Here is a 21,243-nt window from a genome sequence, read left to right on the forward strand (position 1 = left end):
TTTTCACAGACGGTGGGCCCATGATGCTGGTCAGAGGATGCTCACAGGTTTGTAGAGTCCTGTTGTCGGGTGAGGAATTCGGAGGGTATGGATGAATTCTCTTCTAAATATTGCTTAATTCAGCGGGTTGGGTGCGGAGCACTTACAGGCACATTCTTCCTGTTCAACTGCGCGCATGCGTCCCCCGCATTGCACACTTTTAAGGCATGCTTGGAGGTGGAGTAATCACAAACATAACAACTTATCCAGTTTTCCATGCTGCATTTCACCTGTGTTCAGTGTTTACATTCATCATCTTGAGGACAGGATCATGCAGAAGGATTGAGTGTGTATGGGTCTGTGCTCCTCTGCTGTGCCCAAAATGCTTGTGTGTAAGAGCCCTAATTGTCTATGATGTTTTCATTCATCAGGGTTAGGACTGGACTTGAGGCTTGACTTGATGAGTAATCTTGAATGATTCATCATTTATCCAAGAAGCTTCTTTAGCAAGTCCATTTTGTTCTAGACTTATCACTACTAGGCACAGTATTACTCTAACTGCCCTTCACTTCACTTCTGGTTCCTCTTCCAATGCTTTGGTGATCCCTAGAGGGGTCAGCTATACACTATGAGCAGGACTGCTGGTCCAGGGCCCCCTCCAGCCCCCCTCTGGCCCCCCGGCCCCCTACTGTAATGCTCCAAGATCAGCAGGACTGTGTGAATGCGCCGCTCAGTGCGCAAGCATGAATGGCGTCATGCACATGTGCGAGCGGCATCACTCCGCGCGCATGCACAGAAGGTGCTGCGCATCGCCAAAAACTTTTTTCCCAAAATTTAAATATCGGGAGAGGGGGTCTGGCCTGGCGGGGGCCCACCGGGTTTTTTCCCGGTGTCCCGCCGGGCCAGTCCGACACTGACTATGAGGCTGTCAATCATTGATAAGGAATAAACATTCATTAATTCTCTGGTATTATTAGTATCTGAATTTGTCTTTGAGACCTGTGGTTACAGTACTATAATAACTCTATATGGGTATAAGGCTCTGCAGGGGTTCTAACCAGAGACCATCTGGTTGTTGCTGCTCACCTTTCCCACTGGGCTGGGCAAGCTTGTGTTCATCTCCTTTCTACCCTTTTTTCTGTTTTCATTACATCATCCTATCAGCCTTATTGGTAGAGTTGGGTCAGCCAATCAGAGCTGACTCTGCCCTATATAATCAGAAAAAAGTAACCAAATACCTTGTCTGCTACAAACAGTGATTTCCAACAATTTATTTCATGGTGTTCTTGAACACTTCACAATGATCAAACGTCTTGGGACCGCATGACCCTTCCTCAGTGATTCAACATTTTTGGAAATCCCTGTTTGCAGCAGACAAGGTATTGGCGTTCATTTTTGTGAAATCCCTGTTTGCAGCAGACTAGGTTTTGGCGTTCATTTTTTCTGATTGCATAATTGCTGACGGGTGGCTAGACCAGTGCCTTTACCTAATCCTCTTAATTGGACTGTGAATTGTATCTGCCCTTTATAAGCCAAGTCCTCCTCACTGTCAGTACCTGAATATAGGATTTGCTTCTGACCATTGTGGCAAGCTCCCTGTTCTAGGTCCTCTTTCCTTTCTCCACGTTACCTTGTTCCTGACCTGTCCCTTGCTTCCAATCCTGTTCCAGTATTCACCTGCACCGTCAGGCTACAGTCCTCCACCTGCTTTGTTCCAATCTTGTTCCAGACTTCATCTGCACTGTCCTATCCTGTTTCTATGTCCAGTCATCTATTCCTCAGTCTGTCCTTTATACCTGTATTTTAATCACAGCATGGTATTTCTCACAAAATAGAACACTTTTTAATACACACAGCTTTTACACAAGTTGCCCTCGCTCTTCACTGTCAGTAAACAGAGTCCCTCTAATCTCATAGAGCAGTCTGGGAAAAAACATAAATTCTGAATCCTGAGTCTTCCCAGCCACACCATACAAAAACATGCTTGATTTAGAAATAAATGGCAACATATAGGTAGTAGTTAATCATAGCAAAGTATAGCATACATGTATTCAGTCTAAATAGTTGTGCAGTTAGCTCATACCAGTACTATATTTGAGTGGAGATAAATGTATCACCAGATTCTGACCATTTCATCATGACATATAGATAGCCAGTGTTAAAATTATACAAGACTGTAATATTAACCCAATGCCAATGCATATTTTATCATTGTTTTGTTGCCCAGGCTTCTGATCTTGGAATACAAAAAGTAAAGTGATTCTGTAATGCAAGCAAACTTAATAAATAAGGCAGCCATATTATTGCAAGCGGCTATGTGATTTTATCTTTCTAAAGAACAAATTTTGTTTTGTTGATGTATTTTTCATTTATCGGCCTCATTCACAATCTAACAGTAATACAGTTAACTTAAAGAGATCCTGTCATCGCAAAACATGTTTTTTTCAAAACACATCAGTTAATAGTGCTACTCCAGCAGAATTCTGCACTGAAATCCATTTCTCAAAAGAGCAAACAGATTTTTTTATATTCAATTTTGAAATCTGACATGGGGCTAGACATTTTGTCAATTTCCCAGCTGCCCCCAGTCATGTGACTTGTGCCTGCACTTTAAGAGAGAAGTGCTTTCTGGCAGGCTGCTGTTTTTCCTTCTCAATGTAACTGAATGTGTCTCAGTGGGACATGGGTTTTTACTATTGAGTGTTGTTCTTAGATCTACCAGGCAGCTGTTATCTTGTGTTAGGGAGCTGTTATCTGGTTACCTTCCCATTGTTCTTTTGTTTGGCTGCTGGGGGAGAAAAGGGAGGGGGGTGATATCACTCTAAGTACAGCAGTAAAGAATGATTGAAGTTTATCAGAGCACAAGTCACATGACTTGGGGCAGCTGGGAAATTGACAATGTCTAGCTCCATGTCAGATTTCAAAATTGAATATAAAAAAAGCTGTTTGTTCTTTTGAGAAATGGATTTCAGTGCAGAATTCTGCTGGAGCAGCACTATTAACTGATTCATTTTGAAAAAAAAAAGTTTTCCCATGATAGTATCCCTTTAACCATAGTGGAACGCTGTATAAATACCCATGTCCAGCAGTCTATATCACTGTATTCTGTATTCTTCACCCAGGCTGTAATATTATGTACAAACTCCCCAATATGTTTGTCTGCTACCCCTTATTTCACATTGATATTTTTACTCCTTTCATCTAATTCAGTACAGATAGAAAGATTCCACTGAATGAAGAACAAAAGAAAAAAAACTTTCTAAAATAATTTGACAGCTATTCATAATTTTACCCTCACTTTTGTAGAAAACATTACAATACATTTTTGATCTTCTCAAATGACTAGAGAGCAAATACAAGCCTGATTTACATAGGTAGGTACAAGGTACTAAAGGAAATAAATCAGAATTTTTTCTGGTCAAGGTTTTAGGGGTAAACCTCTAATTTTTTGTGGGAAAATAAAAGTTTAATTTTTTTAGATTTATCATACCCCAAATTTGTTAAAAATCCAACTCTTAAAATAAGCCATCTCAAACCTGTTTATGTCATGTAGAAGTCAATGGCGATTGTCCCTGAAGTTGTTTCTTGAAATCGTGATTTGCCCTGGATAATCCAAAAAATCTAGTTCAATCATACAATCTGAATTGGAGCCCAATTTTTTTCATAATGTTTCGTCGCTTCAATTTTTTCAAGAAAAATTATTGATTAATGAGTTCAATCTATGGAAGGGAGTTAGGTTGTTTTCAGAAAATAATTCAATACATTTTTAGTAAATCAGCCCTATAAAGTACAAAAAGTTGAACTTTGAATTGAATATACTAAAACCCCTAAAAATTTGAGTCTTTCAGACAATTCCTAGTGAAAAAAAATCTGTATCTGTTGATCTAGAACTTACAACTGAAAAATTTCTTAGCAAAAAAGTTCATATTTAATATGAGAGTTATTCTGTATGTAGAAATATATATGTAGAGAAATATATATATATATGTAGAGAGACATGAATGGCATTTGACACCTGTTTATCTTCCTTTGTAAGAGCTAAACATATTATAGAGCTTATCTGCTCAGTAACCTGAGCCTTTTCTCCTTTCCTTTGCACAGCTTCCCCCATGGCTACACAGCTGCTTATTTGTATTATCTATAATTGTGTTTCTTAAGCAAATACAATATTTGTACCAGTGCAGGGCAACAGTACATTATATATCATTCAGTGGGGTTCTACTGCACTTAGGGTTGCCACCTTTTCAATAGATGAACTCCGGGATGTGGGCACAGTGATGTTGGGGGGCGGGATGGATTATGTCAGCGGTGGAGTATGGGACATCAGGGGTGGGGTAGGTGAAAAAAGGGCATAACAAGTGATAATCTGGGGCGAATCTGATGTGCTGGGGGTGTGGTTATGATGTGGAGATCAGCTATTGGCTGATTGCCTTGCCATTAACTTCCTGTCTGGATTTCCTAATTTGGAAATCCAGCCAGGCTGTCTTGGTGAAAACCATTAAGGTGGCAACCCTAACTGTACTTCAACACTCTACTTTGTTGACCTCTAAAACCTGCTCAAAGCAGTCAAACACATTTTGGTTAACTGAAATATTGATCTGCTTTAATGAATGTATCAATTCAACACCTTCCTGAAAGTCAGAAAAATAGGAAAAACTGTGATAAATGCAAACTGCCTAGAACCTATCAGGAGACCCCATCTGGAATTAAAAAAAATCTGTCCTTTGATTTCTAAAGGAGGCACTGGTATTATTTCTAATATTATTATATAATGGCTTAGAAGAGTGTACAAATGGTAATTACCTATTACTAAATGATAATTTCCTGCAGTTTGGAGGCAGTAGTAAAGCAGATATGTTCTCATTATCAGCAATGTTTAAGGGGCACATTTACTATTGGCCAAATATCGAGGGTTAATTAACCCTCGATATTCGGCCGTCGAAGCAAAATCCTTCGACTTCGAATATCGAAGTCGAAGGATTTACCGCAATTCGTTCATTTAAACGATTGTAGGAAAAAATCGTTCGATTGAACGATTAAATCCTTTGATTTGAATGATTCGAAGGATTTTAATCCATCGATCGAAAGATTTTCCTTCGATCCAAAATTGCCTAGAAAGCCTATGGGGACCTTCCCCATAGGCTAACATTGGTGCTCGGTAGGTTTTAGGTGGCGAAGTAGGCGGTCAAAGTTTTTTTTATAGAGACAGTACTTCGACTATCGAATGGTTGAATAGTCGAACGATTTGTAGTTCGAACTGTTCAATCCTAAATCAAAGTCGTAGTTGAAGGTCGAAGTAGCCAATTCGATGGTCGAAGTAGCCAAAAAAAACCTTCGAAATTCGAAGTATTTTTTATTCTAATCCTTCACTCGAACTTAGTAAATGTGCCCCCAAGAGTTGCTTTGACTTTTGTGGGTGTTTATGCACTTGAAAATTATTCAGTATATTTGGGATATATTCCTTTAATGCTCCAATTGGTTTCATCCTGTTTAAATTGTAAAATATGGCAGGTTGAGGTAAGAAGTGCTTGCACCATAACCATCTCTATGAGATAATTTGCATTGAAGAGTAAAGTGTCAGTAATTCACCATGTTTTTAATAAAATAGAAACAGTAGGTTAAGATGTAGAAAATTGTATTTTTAGAATTTCAAAAAATAGTCCAAAAGCATTTTCAAAGAATGAAATGAAGCAAACTTTCTTGTGTACAGTAGGCTACATCTTCTATCAGAGATCTCTCATCATCCTTCACTCTGAGGAAGAAGGTTTTCATAAGTACAGATAGCGAAAGGTCGAATATAATGATACATATTCCAAGAGGACAGGGAAAGGCTGTGAAGCAAATCATTATATGACTTTCAAGATATATTTCTATTGTGTTCTGGTTTTTTTCCATTTTCTCTTCAAATAATACTTTATCAGTAATTAGTTTTATTTCACAGCACTGCATTTCTGATTGTTTTATGATTTTAAGTACTTTTAAAGATAAAATTAATGTAAAATGCTTTAAAACATATTAATGTAGTGGCTAATGCTGCTGTGAATGGAATAAATTATTAGATTGATTTGTTGATTGAGGGACAAATCTGTTGTTTTGGGAGTTAGAAATACATTTAGTATTTACGAAAACTTGAGTTTATCAAATTTTTTTAATTAAAACAAAGTCGACCTAAAACCCATCCACGTTGCAAATCATACTTGACTTTCTTTAATTGTCATCACAAAATTTATTGGACTAAGGGATGAAAAACCAGTGCAGATCATTAGGTAAAGAAACAATTTCAGGAGCATTTGCCATTGACTTCTACCTGACCTCAACAGGTTTGAGATAGTATTTTCGGATTTGGATTTTTAGTAGCTTTGGGGTATTTAGAGGGGTTTTTTACCTCTAAAAATTGGAGTTTTCCCCTTTAAAAACTTGACCATAAAAATTTGAGGTTTAATAAAGTTGCTGCTACTGTAGAGTCATTTTTTTTTGACCCTGCATTGTATACAGAAATGCCTGCACAAAGTATGGTCTCAATTCTCAAGTCCAAATGGGAGATGCCACATAAGGTTGTGGAGAAAATAAGTGCTAAGATCCTGTGGGATTTTAAGATCCAGATGGACAGGCAGGTACTGGCCAATCACCTGAACAGTGTGATAGTAGACAAGAACTATAAGACAGCAGCAGTGATAGATGTAGTAATCTTAAATGACAGAAACATGAAGTAGGAGCATGAGAAACTCAAGAGTAAAGTGCCAAGACCTGATTGGAACTAAAGCGGATGTTCGCTCCCTAACGTCTGGCGAATTTGCACTCTGGCGAATGGACGTAACTAAGCAAATTCACTAAGATGCGGATTTTACTGAATGTTACCTCTTGTTCCAGACTTGTCTTTGCCACCTCAGACCAGGCGAAGTGCAATAGAGTAGATAGGAGCATGTAGTAACCTGACTACTTAGAGTGCTCGAGTCAGATCTGTAGCAGAAATTTTGAGAAAATGAAGTGCCTTCTCCGGGATATTGATTCCTAAGTAAGGCACATCTCCATTTGTAGCACAATTTGAAACTGACCTGTTATTATTGCCTTAAAACTGCAATTGTCTCCATTGTGTTGGATGGTGTTGATCTTTTTCCATTAAATGAACATCAAATTGTGACATGTAAACTGACATACAAGGAGCTTAACTCCTCTCCAAATGGTCTACGCCAAGGCAGAGCAAAGTATGGGCTGAATGATCAGAACTCTAGGATAGTGGCTATTTACATAATTTCAAGGTTTATTCAAATTTAGGGGCAAATATATGATTCTGAGCATTAAAGCTTTGGCATTTATGAATGGGTTCCTTATTCTTTTTTGTCTCTATGGCCCCAGCCAGTTTTATAATATTGTGTTGCTATTTCATGATATCTGGAACATTTCACATTTCCACTCGTCAAAATTCACCATGTCTGTGCACTAACAGGGGGTGCCATGCCTTTCAATCTTCAATGATTTGGGGGCAAAGAGAAGGGGGTCTGTATTTTTTCCCCTGGTGTAGACACAATATGTTGAGGTGAAAGCACAAGGTGATGCTAAAATTCAAATTAAAACATGCAATGAGGGTGTGGTCACAAAATGTATAGAAAATAGTTCACAAGCACACCTGGGACTTTAATACAATACTGCTTCCTGGTGCATGGATCCTTAGGGTGATGGCACTCCTATAGTAGCTTGCACAGAAAAACAGGCAACGGCACTCAAAGGGGACTAAGAGAAAAGTGTTGAAACATCACCCATCTCTGCTTGCTACTGAACATTTCTTCAATTGTTGTAATTAAAACAACTGGGCCAGAAATAGTTTGCACTATGTCCTGTAGTGATGTGCGGGTCAACAAAAAGTTGACCCATACCCAAACCTAATCTTCCCATTTGGAACCTGTAAGCACTGGTATTTATATACCGCTAGGGATGTAGCGAACCGCCGATAATGTGTTCGCGAACGCGTTCGCGAACACCGGCAAAAAATTCGAACAGTTCGCGAACAGTTCGCGAACTTCGAACATCCGAAAATCGTTCGATTCGAACGATCGAAGGATTTTAATCGTTCGATCGAACGATTTTCGTTCGAATCGAACGAAAATCGTTCGATTTTAGCGACCGAATGGTCGAATGGTCGAACGATTTTGACGCGAACGCCTATTGGCGAACGTCGCGCGACGTTCGCGAACTTGCGGCGGACGCGAACAGCCGATGTTCGCGCGAACAAGTTCGCCGCAGAACAGTCCGCGACATCCCTATATACCGCCCTGCCCTTTTCTGACATCACAGACAGGGTGGGGTGCACAGATGTGGATCAATAAAAAGCCATCACTGGAGGAAGTAGCGGCATAGTAAGGTCTCAGCCCATAAATGTTGTGCAGAAGTCAGTGCAAACCCCCCTGACCCGCAGTTAAACTCGTAGGTTCCACTGGTTTTGACCCAGCCCACAATAACTGTCACTTTTGGATTCAGATTTAGCTCTAAAAGAACAGCACAGCAACAAGAAAGCTGTGAAGCAATGAATTCAATTGCTTCCAAAAAATTCTATGAATGCATACCATTATGTTGTCAAATGGAACAAGAATATACTACTGCCACAAAATCCAATATAAATTTTAAGCTGTTTTGCAATAGTTTGCGATTCCTGTCACTGCATATTTGCTTTTGAAGTCCTCCAAGACAAGTTATGGCTTAACATGGTTATTTTATAACCTCGGTCTTTTGAAATGTTGCTTTGGATAACTAGCACCTATTTATGCGGCTCTACTTTCTATCAGCAATAAATAATTGTGTCATGAACCTTTTAACAAATCTTGATAGGCTGTCCGCTGAAGCAGGGAATTCCAATTTCGTACAGTACTTGTTTAGAGTGACAATGCCGCGTGCCTGCTGCTTATGCTTTTGGATTTCCATAAAGATCACTTGTGGGATCATTCAGCTTGTAAACAAATTCTGCAACATCCACAGCCGCAAATCAGCACTTCTCTCATTTAACTAAACAATATCTACAAATTCGGGCTTTGCTTGTGCATACAATTGCTTGCTTTGTGGCAGCTGAAGGCCTACTAGAAAAAGAGATGATTCTGATAGAACACACAATGATTCTTATATTCTGTTACAGTCTATGTTTTAAAGCAGAGCAAATCAAAAGACTTGGGGGCCGATTCACTAAGGGTCGAATATCGAGGGTTAATTAACCCTCTATATTCGACTAGGAATTAAATTCGATATTCAAAGTCGAAGGATTTAGCCCAGATAATTCCTTCGATCGAACGATAAAATCCTTTGAATCGAACGATTCGAAGGATTTTAATCCAACGATCGAAGGAATATCCTTCAATCAAAAAAAGTTAGCCAAGCCTATGGGGACCTTCCCCATAGGCTAACATTGACTTCAGTAGCTTTTAGATGGCGAACTAGGGGGTCGAAGTTTTTTTTAAAGAGACAGTACTTCGACTATCGAATGGTCGAATAGTCAAACGATTTTTATTTCGGATCCTTCGATTCGAAGTCGTAGTCGAAGTAGCCCATTCGATGGTCGAAGTAGCCCAAAAAACACTTCGAAATTCGAAGTTTTTCATCTTCGAATCCTTCACTCGAAGTTAGTGAATCGGCCCCTTGGTATTCAAGCTAGAAATTATTTTGCCTTGACTGCTGTGCAATCATATTTGGTGAACGAAAATGTTTAATTATATAGAAGAATGAGGACATCATACTTTAGTAAGTCAACTTGAGTTTTTATATGTAGGTTTCATCTATGTATTTGCCATGGATTAATAGATAGAAACATGTCGCATGTATTGTGTTCTGCAGAAATGGTTATAGTAAGCAAAGACAATTGCAATCACCTATTCACCCGAAATTAAAAAATGCAATTTCTTTAATACATTTCGGTTGATCTTTTTTTATTCGAAATTCGACCCTTGATAAATCTGCCCCAATGTCCTGTATACCAAAAATTTCGTCACTCAATAAAAATGTTACGAAAGAGTGTACATGTTTATTTCACCTATATGTATTATTTATGTAAACAAATTTCAAGTTGAGCCTGAATATTTCTATGTTTCGCCACAAGCAAATTAATTTGGAAAACTGCGACGACAATTTGCCAACAAAAAATCTGCTGCAACCAACAAAAATTGATGCAAAATAGTCACGTGCATAAAAATTGTCACGTGTCAAAATTATTCGGGCACCCATTGACCAAATAGTCACACATTTAAAAATTGACGCTCAATGTGTTACACAAATTTTTCACCATTTTGTGAATTTCGGCACAGATTCGCCCACCACTAGTGGTAAATGGAATATTTTCTAATTGGACCAGCGTTGTTAGTGGAGTACCACAGGAGTCTGTCCTTCACCCTTTGCTTTTTAATTTGTTTTAAAATTACTTTGAGGTGGACACTGTAAGTACTACTGTATCTCTATTTTGGCTGATTATACTAAATTCTGCAGAACAATCTCTGCCCTGGATCCAAATAAATTAATTTTTTTATGCTACCACAACCTTTTGCACCATGGCAACAATGACAAGCGTAAGGACATTTGGAGGGAGATTTGAATAAACTGTAAAACTGGCCAGCAAACTGAAAAAATGAGCTTCCAAATCGATAAATGATTTTTTCTGCAACTTAGTTTGAAAAAAACTGTATTTTAACTCATTTGTGTTGCTTTACATAGCATCACACAATGCCCGCGCATCACAAAATTTACCAAATAAAAACTCCAATGGCAGGTCATTTGTAAAGGGGCTTATAGTCATTTGTATGCAATAATTTTAAAATACTGCTATTCTTACACTATTCTATGAGATACTCAAATGAAAATACTCCAATACAACAAGGGGCAGATTTATCAAGGGTCGAATTTCAAAGTTGAAAATACTTTGAAATTCGACCACCGAATTGAATTACTTTGACTTCGGATATCAAAGTCAAAGTTTTTTTTTCATCGAATTTGGCCATTTGGCGGTCGAAGAAAAATCATTCAAACGATTCGAAGGATTTTAGCGATCGATCAAACGATTTTTCTTCGATTTCAAAGAACTAAGAAAACTGCTCTAGAAGGTCCCCATAGGCTAACATAGCACTTCGGCAGGTTTAATTTGGCGAAGTATTGAAGTCTACGTTTTTTTAAAGAGACAGTACTATGATTATCGAATGGTCAAATATTCGAACTATTTTACTTCGAATCGAATTCGAAGTTGAAGTAGTAGTATGCTATTCGATGGTCGAAGTATCCAAAAAATTACTTTGAATTTTGAATTTTTTAACTTCAAAAATTCCCTCGAATTCACTTCGACCCTTGATAAATCTGCCCCCCACGTGTAAGAATATAATTAAAGTTTGGATCTCCTTTAATTGTGTGTTTTCTGTAGGCAAACTTTCTAAATCTTCTTCTTTGAGAAATAATTACTTTTGTCTGTCTTTCTTTACGGTATATACATATTTAATTTATTTAATACAAAATTTCAAAACAATGAAGACAGAGGCAATATGTTAAGAAGATTAAATGTCAAAGTTTCGCCACCGCCAAGCTGTCAGCTTCTTGTTTATAGGTTTGGCGAGTGATATGTTTTTTTTCTCTTCTGTTTTTTTTCCTCTCACTCCTATGGAGATCGTGACAGCTGCAAACCTGGCTGTTCATCTCATCAGAGAAATGACAACACTTAAACAGATTCCAAAAACTTTTTTTTCCCTTTATCTCTATTGAAAATGTCTATAGATTGAGCAGTATTTGCATGAAAATCACTTTCTTTATTGAAAGTTTGACTGTTAAAAATGGACTCTAAGCAAAAGTTTGATGAGTCTCTTCATTGTTTCAGCAACTCGTTCATCGTGTGCCATTATAGATGTGTCATTAAACTGTCTACCACTCACTGTTCTCAAAATATATTCAGCTTTGAATGCCATCATTTTTTTTTACTTTTTTTGAAGTATTTTGAAAGGTGGATTTTTTTTTCTACAAAGACTGAACCAAACTATATAAAGCAGAGGAACAGAGGAAATAATCATCTATCTTAAGACAACTGTCCACCACTATGTATATAGATGTGCCCCACTTATTAAATATAGCAGTACAGGGAACTTTATAAATTTGCACTCAACTTACTTCACATTGTGGGTTATTAGAGTAGAATAATAGGGGCATATTTGTAAATGTGTGCATAATACGTTATACACAAAATTAGATTTTAAAAAATGGTTTTTATTTAAAGTTCTGTTATTACAAAAATGATGGGACAATTTCAGGGCAAAGAATTCCAGGCATCATAAGTGGTGGAAATTGCTAAGAAAGCCCCAGTGCTAAATGGTGGTTTTAAAACTAGCACCTTCCTCTTTTTCCGGTGGTGAACATGGCGGGGACGGAGGAGAAGAAACTGCCATCTGTGCCAGAAAGCCTTTTAAAAAGGCGAAAGCAGTTTGCAGCTGCAAAGGTCAAGAGAATCAAAAAGATTCTGGCTGAAAAAAAGCTTCGCAAAACTAAGAGGAAGATCATTTTTAAGAGAGCTGAAGGCTACTACAAGGAATACAGGCAACTGTACAGGAAGGAAGTGCGTCTGGCCAGAATGGCTCGTAAAGCTGGAAACTTTTATGTACCTGCGGAACCCAAGCTCGCTTTTGTGATCAGAATTAGAGGTATTAATGGAGTCAGCCCCAAGGTACGCAAAGTACTGCAACTTCTCCGTCTGCGACAGATCTTCAATGGAACCTTTGTAAAGCTTAACAAGGCCAGCATAAACATGCTGAGACTGGTGGAGCCTTATATTGCATGGGGTTACCCAAACCTGAAGTCTGTTCGCCAGTTGATCTACAAACGTGGGTACCTTAAGATTAAGAACCAGCGTATCCCTCTGACTGATAATTCCCTCATTGAGAAACACATTGGCAAGAAAGGCCTCTTGTGCGTTGAAGATCTGATCCATGAAATCTACACCGTTGGCAAAAACTTTAAGGCAGCAAATAACTTCCTGTGGCCCTTCAAACTGTCCTCTCCCAGAGGAGGAATGAACAAGAAGACTTTGTGGAAGGCGGCGATGCTGGTAATAGGGAAGACCAGATCAACAGGATGATTAAGAGGATGTACTAAAGGTTTTCCCATGATGCCTTCAAATCTGTTCTGTAATAAAATCTGGTTACAAACATTTAAAAAAAAAAAAAAAACTAGCACCTTTTTCCAGACGTTTAGACTCCATGATAAAGACGACCATTTTGGAGGTTATTTACTAAACGCCGGTCAGGTTTTTTGGTGCAAAACTCATTTTTTTTTAATAAATTTTTTTAAAACTCGAATATTTCAAGGTTTATTAAAGCCCGATGAAGCAAAAAGCCTGTCTCCAAAAATCCTCCATCTCAGACCTGCTGAGGTTGTGTATAAATCAATGGCCAAAGTTCCCATTGTATTTTGAAGTGCACTGGAATTAGCGCAAAAATTCGATCTTTTCAGGCTTTTCATGCAAAAAATCCACAAAATTTGGCCTTTTTTCACTCCATTTTATTGAGTTTTTACCTGAACCAATTAAATTGAGCTTTTTTACTAATAAATAAGGTCAAACCAGGTATTCGAGTTTGGTCATGGTTTTTTTATTTAAAAAATTATAAAAATGTAACAAAATTAAACATTTGCCAGTTGGAAAATGTTCACAAGTCTGCATTAGAATTTTGTCATGTAATTTGTCATATGTTGTTTTGCCGGGGGGGGGGGGCATTCAGTGCAAGAAAAAAAACACAGAACAAAATGCATTGGGTGAAATTTTAGTAAAAGTCTGTTCTGTTTCAATCATAACTACTTAGCTACACATATGCATTAAACAATTTCCCAGCTTTAGATATACACATGCTTTTTATACAGCAAATGTGTTATTGATTGATGTTTATTGATGATTTGTACCAGCTTTTGATAATGTGTCTCTGGGTGTGATCATCATATTACCACTGTATGATGTGCAATAAGCCCTATGCATGCACTCTTTTGTGTTTAAAGACATCCAATGCATCCAATGCAAGCTTACTTTCCCCCTTCACCCCCAACTAGCTTGGATGAGAAAATACAAAGTACTTAAACTGCAAAGTAAACAAACAAAAAAAAAATAAACACATTATTAATTAATTCTAAACGTATTATTTTGAAATACACACTATATTACAGAATATACTGGTCAATATCTGTTTGCTTTCATATATATATATATATATATATATATATGAATGTTTTTCTGTGAAAACATTTACACTATACTTTTCAGTAGGCAGGATTTAGCAGATCTTCTTAATCCTAAGGTTGAGAGTCAAACAAGTCAACATTTCTGTTATAGTTAGTAGGGTAGTCATTTGTATATGACGTAAGTAGAGTATTAGAGAAGAAGCAACTTTGGTTTGTGTGTTTAACACAGAATAACTAAACTCATTTAACTCAGGTATATCATTTAACATGAAGAACATTTAACACAGAAATCCAAGTTGCTTCAAATGTATATACACAAATCTTTTCTCTTTATGACATTCCTTTAGAATACAATCCCACCCCAGAGCATGCACAGGTTGTCTACCTGATGGTGATTGGGCAAAGCTAGGAAGCCTCCACTGTATTGGCAACAGAGACTGGGAAACTTTAGGGGGCCGATCAAGGGTCGAATATCGAGGGTTAATTAACCCTCTATATTCGACTAGGAATTGAAATCCTTCGACTTCGAATATCGAAGTCGAAGGATTTAGCGCAAATTCTGCGATCGTACGATCAAAGGATTATTCCTTCGATCGAACGATTAAATCCTTCGAATCGAACGATTCGAAGGATTTGAATCCAACGATCGAAGGAATATCCTTCGATCAAAAAAACTTAGGCAAGCCTATGGGGACCTTCCCCATAGGCTAACATTGACTTCGGTAGCTTTTATCTGCCGAACTAGGGGGTCGAAGTTTTTTTTAAAGAGACAGTACTTCGACTATCGAATGGTCGAATAGTCGAACGATTTTTAGTTCGAATCCTTCGATTCGAAGTCGTAGTCGTAGTCGAAGGTCGAACTAGCCCATTCGCTGGTCGAAGTAGCCCAAAAAACACTTCGAAATTCGAAGTTTTTTTACTTCGAATCCTTCACTCGAAGTTAATGAATCGGCCCCTAGGTGTAAGGAACGTACCTGGTGGTCTAGTGGGGGGACAGCAGGGACGCCTGCCGCCCCCTTGGTGGGGACGCCCGCCGCGACGAGCGGCTTCCTTTAGACTGCAGGCACCGGTGTCTTAGGGCGCGCGTGGCGCGCTCTTGTGTAATTTAAAGGTGCAGGCGTTCAAACACTATTTAAAGCCCATTAGGGCTGTGGGACCGTGCCCCGTGATAGGATATTGTTTCCTGGTGCTTCTGAGCCTTGTGCTATTCGTTGCTATATTCATAACCTGTTTGATTCCTGTTTCGACCCCTGCCTGGCTATTTTGACTATTCTGACTTCGGATTCTGACCCTTGCCTGATTACTTCAATTAGTCACACTATATAACACGCTCAGGCATCCTCAAGCAGCACAGAGGCGCCTGGCATGGTTATATAAAGACACTGGTAAGTTTTATCCACTCCATCTTAATTTTATTGATTTCTTTTGTTGGTTTAGTCATCTGTGCTACATCCCCTGGTTTTAAATATACCTTAGTTCATGTTCTTTATTATGTTACTATTTTTGTCTCCTATAATGTCTCCCACCCAGATACTTGGTTTCCAATTTAGATAATATATACCAGCAGCCTATCCCCCATGTCCATCAGCACTTGCTTGCTGTGAACTATTTCTCCTCCCCTTGTTTCCCCTTCCCCCCATATACTTGGCCCAAGGGCATCACTCAGTATCTACACTTCCCCATAATTCGAACAGCCGTATACAATAATGTTTTACAAACTTGCCTGTCTCTGTGTTTTTAGTTGTTTTTGCTCCCGTTCCACATTGAAGCAGGAAATGCCTGCGAAACGCGTTGCAATACTGTTTTGTGAATAAACTATTACTGAAAATTACCACTTTCGTTGGTGTTGGCTTGGAGGAGGTAAGTCCACTACTACCTCCTCTGAATTACCCATTGGGTTTTTAAGTGTTTTTAGCTAATTTTATCCTTTTGGCGCCTGTTTTGTTTTACTACTATATCGAGTCCACCCCGAGTGGAGGGGTATCATCCCCTTTTTCTTCTTCTACAGAGAGCGACGTCTTATTCCTGAGTGGGGTCAGGATAATCTCCCCACCTGCCTATACAGTGGTTGCCTATCGGTAACCCTGGTTTGTGAGTATTAACTTGTTTACTCTACCATTACTCCTTGTAAAAACATATTACACTATTGGGGCTCTTGGTGTTCCTTCTTGCCTGATTACCGACTACCTCTTCTGATTAACCCTCTGATTGACTTCCTGTTTTGACCCTTGCCTGCCTGACATTGTTTATTCTCTGCCTGCCTCGACCCGGCCTGATTTGACTACTCTTTTGCCTGACGCCTTGTACTACGATCTTCTGTCCAAAGACTTCGCTTTACAGTCGTGCCCCTCTACTCACACTACTGGTGAAGCACGAGCCGAGACCAGGGTGCCTGGTGTTTGTTCTAGTGTCGGGTGCCGGCCGTGACATTAGGATTTAACAGGAGACAAAAAGGAACACCAAGAGCCCCAATAGTGTAATATGTTTTTACAAGGAGTAATGGTAGAGTAAACAAGTTAATACTCACAAAACACGCGTTGCAATACTGTTTTGTGAATAAACTATTATTGAAAATTACCACTTTCGTTGGTGTCTGCTTGGAGGAGGTAAGTTCATTACTACCTCCTCTGAATTACCCATTGGGTTTATAAGTGCTTTTAGCTATTTTTATCCTTTTGGCGCGTCTGTTTTGTCTTACTACCATTAGGATTTAACAGCATGGTGCAGATACCTAGTGATATCAAGGGATACATATCAGGGAAATTCCTGAAAATAAAATAATATAACAATGATAGTTACAATAATACACTTTGGGGCAGATATACTAAGCTCGAGTGAATAGTTCGAATCCAAAAATATTCCAATTTCAAAGTAATTTTTTGGGTACTTCGACCATCGAATTGGTCAAATTCAATCGAACCGAATGATTCAAACGATTCGAAGTAAAAATCGTTTGACCATTCGACCATTCGATAATCAAAGTACTGTCTCTTTAAAAAATCCTTTGACTCAATACTTTGCCAAATAAAAGCTACCGAATTGAATGTTAGCCTATGGGGACACTTTTATGATCAAATAAAAATCATTTGATCCATCGCTTCAAGTCGTTCGATCAAACCTTTTGCGCTAAAATCCTTTGAATATGATATTCAAATTCGAAGGATTTTACTTTGAGGGTCGAATTTGAAAGTTTTTTGATAAATCTGCCCCTTTGTGTTGGAAAGCAAAATGCAACAGACATTAACTATAATAACATGCCTGTAATCATAGGAGAGGAGTCTGTTTGACTAACTAGCAAAATTCAGATTGACTGGCTGACTGACTGAAACATTCTCTTATAGTGACACTCTCACAATTTAAATTTGGATGGAATGAGTAAAAAGCATAGTGCAATTCCTGGTGCAAAGTCTGTCTAAAAAGAGATACGGTACCTCTTTTTTCCTCATTGGAAAAAGACACTTGCTCCCACATGTCAGGCCCAAAGGTCTTAGGCATTTCTAACTGATGTTCTCCACTGTGGCATCAGTCACCTTCCAGGTGTCTTGGAGCATGACAAGTATAAGACTTTTCTCTCTGAAAAGTTGGAGCTCCAGGACTATACTCTTGGCAAAGTTCAATGGGGAAAGCAACCTCCCTGCTTTCCTGGACTGTATCTTTATACAGTAGCTTTCCCTCCAGTTTTAGTGCGGGCACCTCTTAGGTCATCCCTTCTTTCCAGATGTCCTATGGCCCACCTCCCAACCATTTAGATTGCTCTCCAGCCCACAACTGAGCCAGATGATCTCACAGGTAGGGTCTATGGCACAAGAGTTGGGAGGCCCAAGAACAAGCTGAAAGTTCTCAACACATGGTGCTAAGAATCCTGTTACCCGCTACATTTTGCAGAAGTTTAGTTTTTAATTCAGTTACGATGACACATATAAACTATAACTGTACCAAATGACAACATAATAAATATCTTTATTCTGTAATTTAAAAGGACATGCAATTGGGATAGAGAATAATAGGTACCAACATTCAGAATTAAAATCAGTTGTTTATTCCAAGAAATGCATCCAGTAGTCATATCTCATTAAATAAAATATGGCAAGCATGCCACTTTGCCTTAAGGGCTAGTCTCCTTCAGTAAAGGAATTGAAAACAAAGGCCTCAGGGATACTAAGGGAATAAAAAAAAATCTACATAAAAAGAACAACTGTCAGGATGTAATTATTTTTGCTTGTTCATTCCATTACATAAAGTCAAAGGAATTGTGTCCCAAATAATATATTTCTCAAAGATATTGCCCAGGGTATCTCTCTGGTGAATGTCAGGAGTATTGACGGTAATGTCCAGAGAAGTCAGACAAAGAACAAAGACAATTTTTTACTACAGGTCCACAGAGATAAGCAAACAAGACAACTGATTTTGCCATGTGCGAAAAATAAGAATGCAATGATTACTTCCGTGAAGGATAGGTTTGGAGATATTATGTTTTATTCATCTGCAACTTTAGCCTACTGATTCTCTACAAGGACTTGTTTGAACAAATCGTGTCAGTCCAGTGTATGCAACCTACTACTGTGCAGGTCTGAAGCATTTGGAAATGTTCAGATTTACTTATATGTGACCCATTTCATGACTCGAATTTACTTATATATATATATAAAAAGAGCTACCTCAATTCAGGCAAGCAGATGGACTAGGTATCAAGAAGAGCAGCAGTCCAGCCAGGAACTAGTAGAGAGCGGTATTAATATTCAGTATCTAGGCTTGAGGTCCAGGCTTGTGACCAAGGATCAGGGCAAGTGTCGATCATTGAGACTGAAAAGGATGTGCTGGCTCAGATCCAAACTTTTTTATATTTTTATAATGTAGATATATACATGTCTGGGTAAAAATGCTTTTATATGATATCTTATGCCATCTCGCTTAGAAACACTTAGAGACCAATTTACTCATTTTCAAAGTCAAGAAAAAAAACATGAGCTCAAAACAATGGTGACAAAACTCATTCAATTTTCTTTTCCTCAAACCCTACCTTTTTTGAGAATAAAAAATGACAGAATATTCTCGTGTACATTTTTTTCTCACAAAAAAAGTCACATGCCCGCAAGAATCACATTGTTCCATTTATTTTCAGAGACTAAAAACTTGAATGTTCAACCCTTTAAGTGCCATCAGAATTTGGCATTTCATGTACACTCGGGGCCAGACATTTTTGGAACATTTTGTGCTCTCTCAGTTTAGGGGCTTTTTTTTTCGGGAGAACCTGAGCTTTCTAAATGTGACTGAGTTTTTGTGTATATCCACCTCTGAAAATTTTTTATAGCGCTAAATACCAAAAAAAAAAGAAACATTTACATTTTTCAAAATATATGAATTTATACCAGAAAAATATGTCATTTTACACACGAAAATTCAGCTGATTTGGTAAGCCTCATGTCTCTGGAATGTGCCAATACCAGAAATGTATAGTTTTAGGAAGATTTATGACGTCTGTACAGCAAAAACTCCCAGCAATATATTACTGAATTTCGAAAGCTCGAAGGCAGAAATCAGCACTTTAGATTCCAATGGCAAAAAATCCTGCAGCAAACCAAATATTTTTGAAAAGTACACATTCCAAAATGGGTAACTATGCCTCTCTACTCCTAACTAGCAAAAATCAAAGCTTGTCTGAACTTGAAGTTTTTTATAAAAATGTGTTAAAATTCAGAAAAATCACTTCAAAGGTTTTACTTTGCTGTTCCACATCTCCCACACTGTTAGGTACCATGAAAAAGCATCCCAAATATGGTTGCCAGGGGCCCACTAAACAGATTGATGCCCATTGTGCATGGGATTACCAAAATATCTGGTATTTAGAGACCCCAAAATGAAGTTAGCGCATCCATATTGTCCAGGCCTTTACTTCAGCTACTGAAAAATCAACACATCTACTGCATGTTTTGTGGGGTAAAATCACATAAAAATATGTTTACCCCCCAAAACCATATATTTTTGGAATGTATAGACAAGTAAAAGAGATCCTCTGCACTCAACCCATTATCAATATATTTAAGACAGAGACATTTTGTGCATACTGCTACTAAAAATGCCTTACCCTTTAAACAAAACAGGGATTGTTTGTCCATATATTGCAATAATATATATATTGCTCACCACTAATTTTTAAAACCATTAGGCGGGGGTGCAATGAGGCTGTGACCACAAAATACATATAGTCAAATACAAGAGGTCCTCTGCACTCAACCCATTATCAATATATTTAAGACATTGAGACAGCTATAGTCAGGTGATCCCAGTGGTGGCCAATAAAAAGGCAACCATATTTGGGAGTTTTAGGATTCTTAATGAATCAGATGAAAATTGAGCATAGGACTGGCCAGATATGGGATGACTTTGACGTATATGGACAAATAATCCCTGTTTGGTTTAAAGAGTAAGGCATTTTTTAGTAGCTGTATACACAAATGTCTTAAATTTATTTATACTACTATCAAAAAAATATACTGCCTGATTTATGTGTGGTAAAAGTGAGTAAGTCGTCCCAAGAAAACCTCATATTTTCAGAAAATACACATGTATCTTTGCATGGCAAAGCATCAAGAAGCAACACTACCCTAAACTTTTGGTTTTTATGAAATTTCTGAAAATCGTCCCTGAACAGTTTAATTCCTGTTATGAAAAGATTTACCAAACTATGTGACATACAAAGACCCCCAAATGAAAATAGAATATATTAATTTTCACGTATGACACTCTGACTGCTACAATATAAGCACCTGGTATGTGTATTATGCGCCATATTATTATGGAGACCCTAGAAAATCATATATTTTTCAAAAGTACACATTCTGATGAATTTAAAACTGGTAAATATGTCTTTCTACTGCAAACTACCAAATTGCAAAGCTATGCTAAACATAATGCTTTTTATGAAATTTCTAAAAATCATTGCACAGCTTGCAATTTTATACACCATATTTCATAACGTACCAGCAAAAGGCATCCTAAATATGAACGCCAGGAGTCTACTAAACAGTTTGATGCCCAATATGCATGGATTTAACAAACAATGTTGTGCACAGAGACCCCCAAATGGATATATAG

General features: G+C 38.1%; 1 protein-coding gene across 1 annotated transcript; it reads left to right on the forward strand.

Moving 5' to 3' along the window:
• Nucleotides 1–12,321: 12,321 nt before the first annotated feature.
• On the forward strand, nt 12,322–13,143 carry LOC108714734 (60S ribosomal protein L7-like). The gene has a single exon (XM_041590935.1). It carries the CDS (start codon nt 12,341–12,343, stop codon nt 13,055–13,057), a length of 717 nt encoding a protein of 238 aa, XP_041446869.1. The 5' UTR covers nt 12,322–12,340; the 3' UTR covers nt 13,058–13,143.
• The last annotated feature ends 8,100 nt before the right edge of the window (nt 13,144–21,243 follow it).

This window comes from Xenopus laevis, chromosome 4L (assembly GCF_017654675.1).
Source record: "Xenopus laevis strain J_2021 chromosome 4L, Xenopus_laevis_v10.1, whole genome shotgun sequence".
In the NCBI taxonomy this organism is placed as follows: domain Eukaryota; kingdom Metazoa; phylum Chordata; class Amphibia; order Anura; family Pipidae; genus Xenopus; species Xenopus laevis.

Coding starts and splice junctions, on each gene's coding strand:
- LOC108714734 (XM_041590935.1), top strand. CDS start 12,341: ATGGCGGGGACGGAGGAGAAGAAACTGCCATCTGTGCCAGAAAGCCTT.